Source organism: Podarcis bocagei (genome assembly GCF_964188305.1).
Source record: "Podarcis bocagei genome assembly, chromosome: 6".
In the NCBI taxonomy this organism is placed as follows: domain Eukaryota; kingdom Metazoa; phylum Chordata; class Lepidosauria; order Squamata; family Lacertidae; genus Podarcis; species Podarcis bocagei.
Window position 1 is genome coordinate 95,033,335 of NC_138130.1, and position 12,378 is coordinate 95,045,712.

Consider the following 12,378-nt stretch of genomic DNA (forward strand, 5'->3'; position numbering starts at 1 on the left):
AGTACAGGATCAGGTTTAAGGTGCTGGTTTTAACCTTTAAAGCCCTATACGGCCTAGGACCCTTGTACCTACGGGACTGCCTCTCCTGGTATGCCCCACAGAGAAACCTACGGTCGGCAAATAATAACATCCTCAAGGTCCCAGGCCTCAGAGAGGTTAGGCTGGCCTCAACTAGAGCCAGGGCCTTCTCGGCTGCAGCTCCAAACTGGTGGAATGCTCTGTCAAAAGAGACTAGGGCCCTGCGGGACCTGACATCTTTCCGCAGGGCCTGCAAGACAGAGTTGTTCCGCCAGGCCTTTGGTCAGGGCGCAGCCTGACTCCCTCCTCTGGCAACCTGCACATAATTCTGCTTAATTGGTTGCCATCAATTTGATTTAATTAATTTTTATAATGAAATATTTTTAGATTGTGTGATTATTTGACTGATTATTTGATTGTTGTTAGCCGCCCTGAGCCCGGCTTTGGCTGGGGAGGGCGGGATATAAATAAAATTTATTATTATTATTATTATTATTGTAAACCGCTTTGAGATTTTTTTTAAAAAAATGTAAAATATAAAGCAGTATATAAATGAAATGTAGAAGAAGAGAGGACTCCCACAGTTAGAGCAACTCTAAGGATTGACAAGTGGCAAGTAAGGACAGACCTTTGCGTATCCCACCTGCTGCACCCAAAAATACACATCGGAGTGCAGTGGCGTAGCGTGGGGGTGCAGGGGGGCCGGCCGCACCGGGCGCAACATCTGGGGGTTAGGGTTAGGGGGCGCAAATCCATGGGTTAGGGGGCGCAAATTACTTGCCTTGCTCCGGGTGCTGACAACCCACGCTACGCCACTGTCGGAGTGTCTTGATGTAACATTGGCTTCAGGGCCTTTGGTGGGGTAGGTAGACCATGGGTAGGCAAACTAAGGCCCAGGGGCTGGATCCGGCCCAATTGCCTTCTAAATCCAGCCCGCGGATGGTCCGGGAATCAGCGTGTTTTTACATGAGTAGAATGTGTCCTTTTATTTAAAATGCATCTCTGGGTTATTTGTGGGGCATAGGAATTTGTTCATTTTTTCTCTCCCCAAAATATATTCTGCCCCCCCCTACAAGGTCTGAGGGACAGTGGACCGGCCCCCTGCTGAAAAAGTTTGCTGACCCCTGGGATAGACCATTCATCAACCATAGGGGGCAGCCCCGCCTCATAAGAACATGAGATGAACCTGCTGCATCAGGCCAATGGCCCATCGATCCCATATCCTGCTGTTACACTGGGCACCCAGGTCCCTGCAGGAAGCCCAAAAGCAAGACCTGAGGAGCACAACATCAGGTCATTGGTGATTTTCCCACCCCTTCCGTCTCACACACACACACACACACACACACACACACACACACACATAGTGCTTCAAACCCACCTTCACTTTCAGCCAAAAGGTCTCCTAAGAATGTTTTTGTACATGCCTTAAACTTATGGGTAAGCATCTTTTCGTAGTTATTTAGCTGTTTGTAGCCAACCTCAGAAGAACTTGTGGATAGTCTTGCTGAGGCCTTTCTTTCTCCTTCCTATGTGCTGCTAGTTGCTGGTTCGAGGTGGCCTTGGGGTATATATATATCTCGGAAACTAGGAGAAGAGCTCTGTGCCCCTTGGGGGGTTGGGTCTTAAACTGTTTCCCAAGTACCGTATTTTTTGCACCATAACACTCACTTTTTTCCTCCTAAAAAGTAAGGGGAAATGTCTGTGTGTGTTATGGAGGGAATGCCTACGGGTGACATGCCTGCGGATTTTCCTCCTCTAAAAACTATGTGCGTGTTATGGTCGGGTGCGTGTTATAGAGCGAAAAATACGGTACTTTCTCAAAATAAAAAATGGAGCTTCTCCATCTAGGCAGCTGCTATCTCAAATGAGCCACCAACCATTCTTGCCACTGCCCTTTCATCAAATAGCGATCTGATGGAGACTGTTGGTCACGCTGCGTATATAATCCTGCATTACAGCACTTAGAATGTGTTGGTGTTTGTTTTATTACTGGAAACCTCAGACAAAGATGAATGTGTTGGTTCTTATAAGCTGTGAAGAAGCACAAGGCAGTGGCTGACAGGATAATGATTTTGTAACTCAACAGCTAGGCACATGTAAGTATGCTGTGCGTCTGCGCAAGTCTATTAAAACTGATTACAAAAATGCAATGGTGTCCAGTTTAAATACTGTCTGTAAACTTTGTCAGCTGAAAACATAATAAAATGGTTTCTGTGTAAATTTAGAAGCTTGGCTAATAATATTTGGCACCAAAGCAAGCAGGATACTACCAGAGAGCACTTCCATGTCTTTTTTAATTCAACATAATTCTCCATAAAAACATACAGAAGCTAGGGGAACAAGAATCTTGAGCCAGAAAGTGGCAGAAATAGGGAGAATGCATTGCACAGAGCTGTGGGAATCAAATCAAGCACATCAGCACGATCGGATTTATTTCTTTTTTTTAAAAAAAAAAAAAGAATGATAAAAAAAATTGCGAGAGGAAAGAGGGCAAGGGAAGAAACAAAGCAGCGAACTTGCTTCAAACTACCAACCGGGATCCAGGGATGTATTTGCTCTCCACCAAAACATTTGCTTCCCCGCAGTTGCTCATGCGCCTCTTACACTGGTAGCAGCGGCGATACCTCGCGCACTGGTCAAGCAGCAGGAGTTTGTCGCCAGCGCTGTAATGGGAAGGGAACAGAGATTAGCAAAGGCAACGGGCTCCCCGAACGAGAAATGCCAGCCAGCTCCTTGTCCTCAAACCCTGCTGCACCTCATCAGAAATGTTTCCCGTTTATAGAAAGGGTTTTTCAAGGGGGGCGCCTACAGAGACCTCCCACCCTGAAATGAAGCCTGAAAGCCAAATGCGGAGATTGCGCTGTGTGCTTGGTTTGTGGTGTGTGAAGCCTGCAACAGTTGCTCTGGTTTGCAAATGTTCCCGCAAAGGTTAGGTAAGGTAAAGGTACCCCTGGCCATTAGGTCCAGTCGCGGACGACTCTGGGGTTGCACACTCATCTCACTCTCTAGGCCAAGGGAGCCAGCGTTTGTCCACAGACAGCTTCCGGGTCATGTGGCCAGCATGACTAAGCTGCTTCTGGTGAACCAGAGCAGCGCACAGAAACATGGTTTACCTTCCCGCTGGAGTGGTACCTATTTATCTACTCGTACTGGCATGCTTTCGAACTGCTAGGTTGGCAGGAGCAGGGACCGAGCAACGGGAGCTCACCCCGTCATGGGGATTCAAACCGTCCACCTTCTGATTGGCAAGCCCTAGGTTCTGTGGTTTAGACCACAGCACCACCCGCATCCCTCTGCCGCAAAGGTTGGTGATCCCTTATTCTGAGCAAGGACAGAGAATCTGTAGCTCTCAAGATGCTGTTGGACTACATCTCCCCTCTTCGCAGGGGGTTGGACCAGATGATGCCTTCCAACTCTATGATTCTGCAATCCCTGTGGACTATCTGTGTTGTCTGGGGCTACTGGGAATTACAGCCCAACCACATCTGCAGGGCCACAGGTTCCCCATTCCTAGTTGACAGAACGGAGACTCATCTAACACTTGATCACTTGCTCTAAGTATGCATTCCAGGTTCAGTCATCAGCATCTGCACCTCAACAATTGTCCTCCCATCATATACCTTGAGAGCTGCTGGCATTCAGCATAGACCAGTGATGGCCAAACTTGGCCCTCCAGCTGTTTTGGGACTACAATTCCCATCATCCCTGACAACTGGTTCTGATAGGTAGGGATGATGGGAATTGTAGTCCCAAAACAGCTGGAGGGCCAAGTTTGGCCATCACTGGCATAGACCATCGTAGGCTAAATGAGCCAACGCCTGTCTCAGTATAAGGCAGCTCAGAATAGCAACGATGCTGTCCTACGATTTTTCACCAGGGTGGCTGAACTGTAGACTCCAAATCCCATCAACATGGTCAGGAATGATGGGAGCCGCAGTCCAACAACATCTGGAGTGCTACAGGCTAGCCACATATTTTACGTATTGTAAACCACCACTCTGAAGGATCTTCTGAACCGCATTGCAACATAAATAACAACATTTTTAATGTATGTGTTTATCTTCATCAGAGGATGCTCACAAGCAAGGCATCAACTTTCCCCCAACTTCTGGGAATGTCAGGGATACATTACCCGTGACTTCAAATTGGTTAGTGCTGTGCCAATTGTTTGCTTGTTCCAATCTTAAGCAAACAAAAAAACAAAAACACCCTTTCAAAGATCTTTCCATTTTGCAAAATTAATGGTTGCTATTATTTATTTGACGCATGACGACACACTTAGTGTGTCAGGACATTGCCACAATTGTAATCATCATCATCATCATCATCATGTGTTGCCCCAGCCACTCTGAGTGGCCACAGAAGGGCTGGGGTGGACCTTCTGGAAGTAAAAATGGGATGTTATGCCACCAGCTTGGAATTATGTTCTGCTGACAATGCAGTCATAACATTGACAGGTGGTGAATAAAAATCACATGAGTCAAGACAAGCTTCCGGAAGGCAACAGGCAATTATAATATATTTTTAACCTTTTAATGTATTTTTAACTGTTGGAAGCCGCCCAGAGTGGCTGGGGAAACCCAGCCAGATGGGTGGGGTAGAAATTTTTTATTATTATTATTATTATTATTATTATTATTATTATTATTATTATTATTATTAGCTGCAAGTGATGTCACAAGACTTTACAGGAAGGTTGCAAGCCCCCATTTCAAACACAGAGCTGCAATTTTCTAGAACATCATCTCCCCTCCGAAATAAAGTCGTTGGGACTCGATGCGTATATTTGCAACTGGGAAAGATGAATATGAAGGGGAGTAATTTTGCTTGGGCACTAATCATGTCTAATCACAGCTGACATCCTTCCACATCCCCTTACAACAGACCAAGACACATGAACAGATTTTCAGTTACAGCAGTGATGTCTACACATTCTTCCACCTAGGCTGCCACCACTGTCCTATCCCCATGGAAAGCAATTTTGATGGGCAGGGACAGGAGAGATGCTGTGCCATCACCCAGGATTCCCAGTCCTGTGTGATGCAATGGGACTGTCTCTTCTTCTTGGATGAAACTGAGCCTGGTCATTTTGGGAGGGTGACCAATGCCAGGAAGAGGTAGCCTAGCACTAGGGAGATGGTGGGACTCAGCTACTCTCCATTCTGCAGAGTGTGCCATGACGCCACTGCCATTCAGATGGCAGCTTAGCGGCAGCACTCTGGCCCAGCCAAGAGAGAGGCAAGGAAGGGGCTGGCGAGTTTGGCCGTCGGCTGAACTTTACCGTCTAAAGATCTGCTCTTCGTAATCCCGCTGCCTCTTCATCCCAGCACTCTTCTTCCAGTCCTCCTGCACGGCTAAGTTCATCTGGAATATCTTCTCTAGCCTCTCTCCTTTTTCAGCCATCAACCTAGAAAAGGCAGCGTTGGGGGTGGGGGGGGAGAGTCAGATCCTGGCTCCTTTCAGATCATGGCTCTGTTCCCCCCACTAGAATAAATAGTGCAAAACCAGAAAACTAACAACGCACATTTGCAATGGGTTGCAATAAGAGCACACACAGACTTCCCTGCCAAAAATCCATTAGGGGTGTACGTAAGGCCGGATTTAGGTTTGATGAGACCCTAAGCTACTGAAGGTAATGGGGCCCTTTATATATGTCCAGCTGTCCTTTGTCAACAGCAAATTGTCGCTGTTTTTTGTGTTGAATATATGCTATATGGTAATTTATGGACCTAATAGGTATCAAAAGCCATTTGCACATGTTGCCGGGCAACCAGTCCATGCAGAATGTAGCCACCCTATATATAGGTAAAGGTAAAGGGACCTCTGACAATTAAGTCCAGTCGCGAACGACTCTGGGGTTGCGGCGCTCATCTCGCTTTACAGGGCTGAGGGAGCCGGCGTTTGTCCACTTCCGCAGACAGTTTTTCCGGGTCATATGGCCAGCATGACTAAGCCGCTTCTGGCGAACCAGAGCAGCGCATGGAAATGCTGTCTACCTTCCCACCGGAGCGGTACCTATTTATCTACTTGCACTGTGTGCTTTTCAACTGCTAGGTTGGCAGGAGCTGGGACCGAACAACAGGAGCTCACCCCGTTGCGGGGCTTCGAACCGCCGACCATGCGATCGGCAAGCCCAAGCAGCACAGTGGTTTAACCCACAGAGCCACCTGTGTCCCACACCCTACATATAAAAATGAGCAAGCCAGTGATATTTTAGGGAGCTGGCTAGCAGGCGGGGCCCATTACTTACATCATAGGAGCCTACACAACACCAAACACTGTTGCTGTATGTAGGTTTTATTCTATTTGTATTTTATCTTATATTTTGGAAATGTACATCCAGTTTTGTTTTGTTTTTTTAAAAAAATTGGGGCTCCCAAGAGAGTGGGGGCCTAAGCTATAGCTTGTTTAGCTTATATGTAAATCTGGCGCTGTGTAGGAAACTTACCTTACACCAAGTCAGCTTATTGGTTCATCTAGTTCAATATTATCTAGACCTAGACCATCGTTCTTCAGCTATGGGTCCCTAGATATTGTTGGACTGCAACTTCCATCATCCTCAGGAAGATTAAGCTGAGGAGCAAGACTGGAAGGAGCAAGACTGGGCGGCATTGTAAAGGAATGTAGATTTGGCAGTGATCTCGAGACCTGATCCAGTCCACCCAAATCAAATAAGGCAAGTACAATTAGGAATCTGAGTTTGCAGGATTCCTCCCCCATCCCCAAGCAAAGTACATGATACCTACGGCTAGCCAAGCTATTGCGGCACCCAGTGCAGAAAATTCCACAAGAACATTACTTGGGGAGAAAAAATGATGATGATTATATATATATATATTTTAAGCAACTTGTTGACCTTTCCGGAAACCCAGAAGTCTGCTGCCTGTAAGAGTCACCCTCCCACTGCCTAATTACAAGAATTTTGCAGCTAAAAATACCATATTTTTCACTCTATAAGATGCACCAGACCACAAGACACACCTAGTTTTTGGAGGAGGAAAACAAGAAAAAAAAAATCTGAATCTCAGAAGCCAGAACAGCAAGAGGGATTGCTGTGCAGTGAAAGCAGCAATCCCTCTTCCTGTTCTGGCTTCTGGGATAGCTGCGCAGCCTGCATTCGCTCCATAAGACGCACATACATTTCCCCTTGCTTTTTAGGAGGGAAAAAGTGAGTCTTATAGAGCAAAAAAATATGGTAATGCCTGAGTTTGCATTATTTCTTCCCAACCCCTTTTCCTTTTGTGTTGTGTCTTTTAGACTGTAAGCCCGAGGGCAGAAACTTTCTTATTACTGATTCCTGGGAGCCTTTTTGGGAAGGATAAAAATGCTCTGGATAATCATTACAACAGTAAGACTCTCCTGGTTCTGCATACAGTGGTGCCCCGCAAGACAAATGCCTCGCAAGACGGAAAACCCGCTAGACGAAAGGGTTTTCCGTTTTTGAGCTGCTTCGCAAGACGATTTTCCCTATGGGCTTGCTTTGCAAGACAAAAACGTCTTGCGAGTGTTCCAATTTCCCCCCCGTTTTCCCCCCCGTTTTTCAAAGCTGCTAAACTGCTAATAGCCTTTTAGCCGCTAATCCGCTAAGCCTTTAATAGCCGCTAAGCCTTTAATAGCCGCTAAACCGCTAATAGCGCTAATCCGCTAAGCTGCTAATAGGGTTGCTTCGCAAGACGAAAAAACCGCTAGACGAAGAGACTCGCGGAACGGATTAATTTCGTCTTGCGAGGCACCACTGTATCTACTGGAAAAACCGTAGCACAACCATTTCCTGTTCTTACTGTTCCTTCGCTCTCTGAAGCATCGCTGCTGCTCTCCGCTGATCGATCAGCTCTCTGAGGATGTCTGCCCGCTTGCGTTCCGCAGCCGCCTGCAGCTGGCATTTGGAATATTCCTGGCAGCGCTTCCTTCCTTCGCCCATTCTTTCGTTATTCATGTCGTTCTTCCCAAAGATGACCCCGGCCGAATCAGGCTCGTACTGCGGCAACGGAGCTGGCCTCATCTTTATCTGGGTCCAAATTCGAGAGGGCGAAAAATGAGCCTTACTCTTTCCTCTTATGCCTGCTTCTTTCGTAAGGAAGCGGAAACAGGTCTAGGGGAACTACGGAGCCACATACACCGTGATCTATACCACGTGTGAAGACAGAACGTGTGGATAAGGCAAACCAAGCCTTATGAGGAACGGTTGAGAGAGTGCAGAATGTTTAGTGTTATGTACTGAAGTTGAATAGGATCCAGAATGCAGCAGTCTGATTGGTCCGCAGGAGCCACCCAATTCAACTCCAGGTGGAAGTGAATCCGCAACCTGATTGGCCTACAGGTGAACTAGCCAATCACATGGGGCCCATTGTGTAAATAATGTATATAAAGCAGACATTTCGGGGGAACTCCCATTCCTCACTGCTATGAGCTGAATAAAGAGCATGAAATCCACACTCGACTCCGAGTATATTTCATTTAGCCTGGCAAAGAGGAGACTGAGAGGAGAGATGACAGCCATCTTCAAATATCTCAAGGGCTGTGTGGCGTTTGCCCTCTTAGGTGTGTGACATCATACTGGGTTCATAAGGAAAGGTTTAACTAATTGTAAAATGACTAACCAATGGGAACTCAAGGGGCAGAGTTAACTGTGTATAAGGTTTAAGCACAGAGGGTTTTTTTGGAGAAGTTAGAGTGGTTGAGAAGACAGTCCGGAGTTAGGAGAGACAGAGAAGATAAGTCTGTGGGTTGGGCTAGTCTGGTGTGAGAGAGGGAGAGAATTTGTTAAGAGGAGTCAGTCAAACAGTTGAGATAATCAGTCAGAAGGTATTAGGAAGGTATAGGCCGGTAAAGAAACTAAAGTTAAGATACTGACAGGAATATTATCTGAGAAACCATAAACTTGTTAATGTTTGGAAAATAAACTTGTTTTTTTGGTTCACTTTTAACAACTGACTGGACTCAGTGTTTTACCAGAGAGTAACTGGTTGGTGGCAGCGGGGAAGCAAGCACAGCGGTGGCACAGGGATCAAGAGACCATTAAACGTCCGGGGACCCTGTGTGATCGCCACAGGCTGTCACATGGAAGGTGGATGGAGCAAGCTTGTTTTCTCCTGCTCTGGAGGGTAGGACCCGAACCAATGACTTCAAGCTCCAAGGAAGGAGATTTTGACTAAACACAAGAACTGCCTGACAGCAAGAGCTGTTTGACAGTGGAACGGTCTCCCTCGGGAGCTTGTGGACTCTCCTTCCTCGGAGGTTTCTAAGCAGAGGTTAGATGGTCATCTGTCATGGATGCTTTAGTTCAGATTCCTGCATTGCAGGACTAGAGATTAAGGTTGCCATACATATGGAACTTCCTGGACATGTCTGGGATGTAACCGGCAAAAATGTCGCCCATGGGGAATTTTGGGAAATCGGCAAAATGTCCAGGTAGATTGCCTTGGGGTCTCTTCCAACTCTATGATTAAATGATTCTAAAACAGGCCTTTGTTTTGCTTTTAAATTTCTTCTGCTGTTATTTTCTGTGCTGTTTTTAACTGTTTATATTATCTTGTGTATGTGGTCTTGACACATATATGGGGAAGGTGAAATAATAAATAAATAAAATAATTTGCTATTTGTATGCATAATACAGAATAAAAGGGAAGATAAAAGACTGTTTATGTATGCATGATCAAGTATTCCAAAAGGACTGGAGTAAATTTATACGATACAGTGGTGCCCCGCAAGACGAATGCCTCGCAAGATGGAAAACCCGCTAGACGAAAGGGTTTTCCGTTTTGGAGGTGCTTCGCCAAACGAATTTCCTATGGGCTTGCTTCGCAAGACGAAAATGTCTTGCGAGTTCCTGCGGGTTTTTTTCCTTTCCTCCCCCTTTTTCTAAGCCGCTAAGCCGCTTATCAGCTGATCCGATAAGCCGATAAGCCGCTAAAAGCCGCTAATAGCGCTAATCCGCTAATCCGTCAATGGGCTTGCTTCGCAAGACGAAAAAACCGCTAGACGAAGAGAATCACAGAACGGATTCTTTTCGTCTTGCGAGGCACCACTGTATTTGAAAGATTACCGTAAGCAATTAACATCATCACTAGCAGGGTTGTCCAAAGACTTGCAATGAGAAATTTTCTACCTTTCTATACAGTATTTATTTAAATTTTGAGCCATTTTGTAATGAGTGTAATTAGAATTGGGAAACATACAAAATGCAGTGATATAAAAAGACCCATGCATCCAAGTTATGTCCGAGTTTAGACAAGCTGCATGACGTGTGAAATGCATAGCTGTGAATTTTTCCCTTGTGAGGAATCCTATTTGGAATAAGGGAATTTTCCTTTTAAAAAGGGAAAGGTTGACAGCCATGGTGAAATGGCCCTTTGAATGATCTAAGCTATGAATGAAATTCTGCGCAAATTACAAGATATAGGAGGGGGGGGCCTAGGAGGAAATTTTAAACTATGAGCCAGATTTAATTGAAAGGTTTGGCTGTTTTTTCTTGTTTTTTGTTGTTGTTGTTGCTAAATAATATACCTTAAATCTTGCTAATAAAAGTTTTCAGGCAACAAAGCACTGCTAAATTCAACACCTTTAAGGCTGTGGGCAGTATCCAGCCAAACAGTTCTTCTGGCACAAGGAGTTTAGCTGCACGATGGAAATTCCCCCATTAGATTCTCTCCCTGTGAAATCCCCATGTGTCCCCGAAATCTGTTCTGGGTGCCCACCCCCAAACCTAGGGAGCAGATTTACAAGATGGCTTTAAAAGAAGATTAGACAAATTCGTGGAGGATAAGGCTATCAATAGCTAGTAGCCACAATGGCTATAGTTCAATCTCTCCTATCAGAGGCTGTATACTTCTGAATTCTAGTTCCTGGGAATCGCAGGTGGAAATCATAGAATCACAAAGGTGGAAGGGACCCTGAGGGTCATCTAGCCCAACCCCCTGCAATGCAGGAATCTTTTTTGCCCAACTCGAACCCACAACCTTGAGATTAGAGAAGTCAAGCTTCTTTTTCATAATGCTTTTTTGAAAGGAGGCAAGCAGTCAGCTCCTCTATGTAGCTCTACAGCCTAAAATTCACCCTGATTTTTTAATAAAGACTCTCCTCCCTGGAAGAGAGGGGAGTGGTTGTGGGCGGGAGCCCGAGCACTGCCCCTAGCAGGGGGCATTAGCCCCCGGCCTCCTCCTCTCACCTGGCTGGTGCCCACGCCCCCTCGGCAGGCATCCAACCAGGTGCCTTCGAGGGGGCGTGTTCAGCAGCCTTTTGCGGCGGCGCCAGCCTCTCCTTGGCCTCATTCTTCTCCGTCCTCTCGTCGCGAGTCATCCACCCTCCACTCCCTTTTAGCTCAGGGTCTTTGTTCTTTGGCCTTGCTATGGACCTTAGGTTGGTCACCCTGGTTGTCTAGGGGGCCTGGTAGGAATTTTTCCATTTGGCATTAGGCTTTTTGGTTTTTTCACCTACCTCGTAGCAATCGTCACAACTTTTTGTGGTATTGGTGGGTAGGTTAGGCATTGGAATAATGTGTTGTGGTGTGTCGAAGGGCTGGGTGTGGCCATCGCCTATGCCTTCAATTTTTGGGTATTCCGTTAAAGGAATCTGGCGGTCGTGTGTTCTGTCCGATGCCTGCTTGGCGGGAGGCCATGGCACGACCCCCGGTGACATCAGGGGAGAGCCTATAGTTGGATTAGCATCAACAGGCTCCACCTACTGGTGAATAAACCCCCTTGTTTTAGACATCCAATGCCTAAGCCAATACCTTTTCACTGCTGTAATCAATAAAGTTGTGGCCTTTTCTTGCCCATTAACCTTATATCACGTGTCCTTGTGTATTTATTTCACATCGCGGGGGTTGGGTCCTCGAACCACAGTAGTAATAATAATAGGTCTTCGGTTCATTCAATGAGGCTGCAGCTCCATATCCACTTATCTTGGAGGAAGCCCCACTGAACTTAACAAGATTCCCTTCTGAATAAACACACCTGGGGGGTTGCACTGTTAACTGGCATTCCCTCATTTTTACCTGCGTGTCCAGCGCTCTCTTATAACACTTTGTTTCTTCCATTTTGTCCTTCAGGTATTTTGTTCTTTGGGCAGCTAACCTAGAAAGAGAAAGGGGGAAATGTGTAGCATTCGGCCAACCAAATTTTAGTAGGATTTACTTTTTTTAAAAAAAGCTTAAAATAACTTTTAGTTGAGATTCAACAATAACAAAAAAATCCACAATAACTAAATACATCAGTTCGTTACAATTGAACATCTTTAACATTAGTTGACAAATTACAAAACATCGCTTTAAGTTAGTCAAATTTTCATATTTAACTAATATCTCTTTATCTCTTTCTTAGCAAATCAAAAAGAAAAAGACCAAAAGAAGAAGGTGAG

General features: G+C 45.7%; 1 protein-coding gene across 1 annotated transcript in view; it reads right to left on the reverse strand.

Moving 5' to 3' along the window:
- Positions 1-2,470: 2,470 nt before the first annotated feature.
- Positions 2,471-12,378, reverse strand: part of CCDC81 (coiled-coil domain containing 81) — a 37,512-nt gene continuing 27,604 nt past the window's right edge. Inside the window, exons 12-15 of the mRNA XM_081197372.1 lie at positions 12,017-12,095; positions 7,803-8,029; positions 5,303-5,428; positions 2,471-2,684 (exon numbers count right to left, since the gene is read on the reverse strand). Coding sequence (XP_081053498.1) covers positions 2,543-2,684; positions 5,303-5,428; positions 7,803-8,029; positions 12,017-12,095 — 574 coding nt within the window. The 3' untranslated portion in view covers positions 2,471-2,542. The remainder of the gene's footprint in view (positions 2,685-5,302; positions 5,429-7,802; positions 8,030-12,016; positions 12,096-12,378) is intronic.